This window comes from Rhineura floridana, chromosome 2 (genome assembly GCF_030035675.1).
Source record: "Rhineura floridana isolate rRhiFlo1 chromosome 2, rRhiFlo1.hap2, whole genome shotgun sequence".
NCBI classification, from domain to species: Eukaryota; Metazoa; Chordata; class Lepidosauria; order Squamata; family Rhineuridae; genus Rhineura; species Rhineura floridana.
This window is the reverse complement of record NC_084481.1, coordinates 213,766,738-213,771,525: the sequence shown is the minus strand read 5'-3', so window position 1 is coordinate 213,771,525 and position 4,788 is coordinate 213,766,738. Positions and strand designations below refer to the sequence as shown.

Sequence of the window (4,788 nt, the reverse complement as noted above, 5' to 3'; positions counted from 1 at the left end):
CAATCAAAACCTTAACTTTGACGCTTAACCCCACCTCCTTCAGGCGCGCATGCGTATATATTGGTTGGATATATGTTGGTTGTCTCTTATGCCCTCCGCTTTGCCGCGATTTCGACCTCGTTGGCCAATAGAAGTCCCGTAAGAAAGAGACAGACAGACAAAGGCGGATGATTCCAGCCAATGAGCTCTCCGAAGAAAGAAGAGGTACAGGCGGGGGAAATGTTGGCGAGTGGAGATTTATACCCGCCAATCAGAATTCTCTCTCTCTCTCTCTCTCTCTCTCTCTCTCTCTCTCTCTCTCTCTCTCTCTCTCTCCTGCGTTCACTGTCTCTCACGCTGTCACACAACACACGTCCCGCCCTTCAATAGGTGAGAAGGCAAGCAGAACTGGGCAGGCGGTGCACTGGATTGGCCAGCCGACCCCAGTGCGAAAACTGGGGACCAATGGCAGCGACGGAGGTCGGGGCTCTGCTGGGGAAGGGGGACGAGGCAAGCGCGGGGTGCTCAGCAATCAGTCAGTGAGTTTCTATGTGTACGCGCACGCGCGTGGCGGGACTGTGGTTGGCTTCACGGCCGCCACCGCCTCTCCCCTTCCCCTCCCCCCCCTCCACACCCCGGGCAGCGCCGTCCGGTGAGAGGATTTTGAGCCCCGTGTTGTCGTCGCTAAAAGGTAACGGGGAGGCCTAATTTCTCCCCCCCCCTTCGTACATCGCCTCAGAGGAGGAGGTCTAGTCCGCCCCGGGCGCTTTCCTCCTTCTCCTGTTTCCTCTCTCTTTTTTTAAGCCCATGTGGGTGAGGGCCCTCCTAGTCAGCGAGGGCGTCTCTCCTGTTCTCTTCGGTTAGATAAAACGACGCACGCACTTCAGGAGGTCGCGTAGACGCGTGATTTAGTCCGCGTCCCCACGATCTTTCTTTCACACTGTCATGCCTACGTAACTCCGTGTTAATTAATCCGGAATAACAGCAGACACTCTCGCGTCCCCTTGATTGTAGTCACTAACGGCGCCCCCCCCACTCATGCTTTAGAAGAGTAAGGAGGCAGGCCCGACCTGTGGTGTCCATGTTGTTTTAAACTACTCGTGTAGCGCAAACGTATTAAATCCCGAAGTAAACATGCTTAGGTTTGCAGCCTTAACGGTGTTGGGATGAGCTCATCAGTCTCAGTTGCTCTTGAATATACACCCAACAGTCCTGTGCGTGTTTTCTATTTAAGTAGGTCCCATGAAGCCTATGTTTTTGGCAAACAAACGTAGATAGGATTGCCACCCATTTTAATTCCAAATGCACGCATTGGCCTGCATACCCTGCCCTGTTCTATGCCCAATTTTGGCTTCCACCTTTTGCTGTCAACCATTTCTGCTCGGCTTCTAGTCTCGCTTCCTTTCCTAAGAAATAAGATCACAGGAGTACACTTTCCTGGTCTTCATTACAGTTCCTTATAACTATACCCTTCATCTCACTGTCTCTTTGGCATTGATGGTTTGTAAATACTCATTGCTTGTCGTAGCATGGCATAGTTGCCAACATGCAGCTCATGCCTATAATCCCTCCCACAGTGACCCTGACAACTTCATATGTAGTTCACTGGAATTGTTCTTTGCTGGTTCTTTCCTTTTACTTTAACCCTTCATAGTTGATCAGTTCCCTTACTACCATTACCACAGAATTATTTCCTATTCCTATCTTACAAGTCTGGATCATGCCCTTTCCTGGCAATTTACAGCATAGTCCTATGTTTATTTACTTGTAAGTCCCTCTGTGTTCAGTTCTTCCTTGTTAGTAGAATAGTAAAATTTCAGGGTTGCAGCCTGCAATTCAGAAGTAAGCCTGACTTTGTTCATTGGAGGTTATTCTGAGGTAAGTGTGTAAAGGACTGCAGTCCAATCAACTTAAATTCATTATTATCATTCATAATTATCATAATTGTTACCAGATTCAACATTCTGTAGTTGTTCTGTTTTTCTGCTTACCTTCTAAATTCTTCATGGGTGTGTTCATCACCTCATGGGTGTGTTCATCACTTGACTTTAATGCTAACTCCATTTTGACATATTGACAGTAGCCTTTTGTTTTTGTTTTTAATTTCTGCATGCAACTGTTCACCAGAATTACCTCATATACAGCTTTCACTCTTTTTTTTAAATATCTGTCTTACTTGTGTAGATAATTCTTTTGTTTTTCCCTGTTCCTCATAGTAGGGATGCAGCCATAACTTCCAACTCTATTATGTTTTCATACCAGGCTCCTGTTTGCTCTGTGTAAACTCTAGTAGTAATATCAGACCTTTTCTGCCAAACCAACTTACAGTTTTCCTTTTTGGCTTAAACTTGTCACAATCAAATATTTCTTGGGGTGTGATTGCATCTGCAATTCTCCATTCTCATTCATTAAATTATCAATGTCCCTTTTGATGAAATTATGTTTTCCAACTTCTCGAAGTCCTAATTTGTAGTAGGTTCAAAACCTCCATGCATTTATCCTCCACACTTACTAATTACTATTGTCTTGGCAGAGACACTGGTGCTAGAGAGTGGTCTATGGGTAATGGTGTGGTGGTGTGTTTTCCTTGTCAGGGTCTCTTTGCATATCTTGCTAACTGATATATCAGTTTTCGCTGATACATCGGGCAGGAACTAACAACAATCTACTCACAGTTCCAACTTTTTGCAGTGGATGCTTTTCTATATTTTGTGAAATCTTCGTTCTATTCCTTCTTTTCAACACTGCATCCTCCCCATTAAACACCATCAAAGAATGGTAATGAGCAGGAGGAAAATTGGAGAAGGCTTCTGCATTCATGACCTGCTTGTGGGCTTCTCCATAGGCATCTGTTTGGCTGCTGCAATAATAGAATGCTGGGCTATGTAGGTCCTGATCTTATCCCGCAGGGCTGCCTTTATGGTTTTATGGGAGAAACTGCTAAAAAAGGGTATGCTTCATTACTCCATTGGGAATAATTTTCCTTTAGGACAGGGATGGGGAACCTTTGACCCTTCTGATGATGTTAGATTCCAACTCCCAGCGTTCCCAGTCAGTATACCCTAAAAGCAGGGATGATGGGAGTTGCAGTCCAGCATCATCTAGAAGGCCACTGGTTTACCACCCCTGCTTTAGGGAAATGGCTGGCTTGTTTTAGCCATCTGCTTTCACTTTATTATTCTATTACCTTGTTTTGTGGTGCTTGCGGCATTATATATCCAGCTTATGGCAGACTGTTGTTAGGAATTTGATTTTGTTAAAGGCTTTTGGATTAGAATTGCTTTAGAGATTCTTTCTTTTGCTTGTATCCAAAGATTTCTCTGCACTTCTGCTCATGCAACAGAACTTTCCATTCTTCTCCTGCACCCACAGAGTTTGGGGGGCTGCAGGGAGGAAGAGAGAGGAAATTCTGTTGCCTAAGAGGAAGCCTGCTTGCTTGACATCTCTGTTCTGGTATATGAAGAGCCTTTGCATGACAAAGTAGGAAAAGAGCGGTATCCAATGAACAGGTTTGTGGTGTTTGTTGTGATTTTTACCAATTTTTATGAAACAATAATATAAATTAATCTCCTTACTAGTACTAGATTCGGTACTCTACATGGAAACTGGAGAAGTGCAGTATTACAGAATTAGTATACTCTTTTCTCTAACTGATATTATGCATTTGGTAGGTATATATTTTTATTAGTATATATTGGTTGCAATCCACATGCCTTCAAAATCCCCATTGATTCTAATTGAGGATTGTTGAGAAACTGCACGTTATGTACAAAACATGATAAATCAAACATTATGTTTTCATTAAATGTTAGCAAGATGTTATACTTTTCTAGAGCTTGAGCTTAATGAGAGAAAAGCTCTTTCCTTAGAAGTTGTTGTGGGATTTGCTACACAAATCTGCTGAAACTTAAATTTTACCCATTAGTTGTTAAAAGGTGAGCTATTTCAGTCCACAGGCAAACTGTCGCACACCATTCTGCTGTGATAGCTAACATAAGTAGAATTCATCTTTGTAAGTTAGAAGCCATATCCAGGTGTTCAGTCTTCTTGAGTGTAAGTAGCCATGTGAGGAGGTGCAGGGGCATGCTGCCAAGTCCTGTCTTCTCTAGTAGATCATTTGTACACAGTTTAGAGCCCTCCATGAGTGTTGAGGTCAAAGGTCTGAAGCAGTGAGCCTTAGCGTGTTTTAGAGCTCTGCGCAATCAGGGTTTTAAATCACATTGAGAGCCTTTACAAGTAGAAGAGGTGCCCTGCTTCAAATCTTTACCCTCAAACTTGTGGCAGTGTGCCCGTTTCTCCTTGTGCCTTTCCTTGAATGTGAGGAGCCTGAGCACCTGAATAGGGCTAGAATTTCTGATCAGTCAGTCTGCTGTTAATAGGCAGTTGCTTTGTGAATGGAAGTTGAAGCTTCACTACCATATCAGTTACATCAGCCCAAGTACTAATTTTGGGACATTGCAAAACATACTGGCTGCTGCTGGTGGCCTAAGTTTCTGGAATTCTCTGCAATAGTCGTGTACAAAAAGTTCATTTAGATTTGGTGGATTTTAGCCACAAGATATAAAACAAGCCTCCATGTTCAGAGGCAGAACACCTGTAATTATCAAATGCTGATGTCAAGAAGGGAATTGTTTTTTATGCCCTGCATGTAATTTCTAAAGAATTTCTAACTGGCCACAATTGAGTAATGGACTAGATTGGCATCTGGTCAGATTCTCAAGAAGTGGAGCATGTTGGACTTCAGGCCTTCTGGTTTAAGAAAGGGCTTTCATTGGAAGTTTCCTTGGTTTCCTAGCCCTCTTCTTGTTT

The 4,788-nt window shown here is 43.5% G+C and overlaps 1 protein-coding gene across 6 annotated transcripts in view; it reads left to right on the top strand.

Annotated features, from left to right (window-relative positions):
- The first annotated feature begins 96 nt into the window (after positions 1-96).
- The window catches only part of SETD3 (SET domain containing 3, actin N3(tau)-histidine methyltransferase), a 64,146-nt gene continuing 59,454 nt past the window's right edge, over positions 97-4,788 (top strand). The window contains exon 1 of one of the 6 annotated variants that reach the window (XM_061612110.1): positions 97-204. Coding sequence is in view for 2 of the 6 variants with exons in the window: in XM_061612107.1 (XP_061468091.1) it covers positions 445-518 (74 nt within the window). In the remaining 4 variants the exon portion in view is untranslated. The other 5 variants (XM_061612112.1, XM_061612107.1, XM_061612109.1 and 2 more) reach the window with 5 other exon arrangements.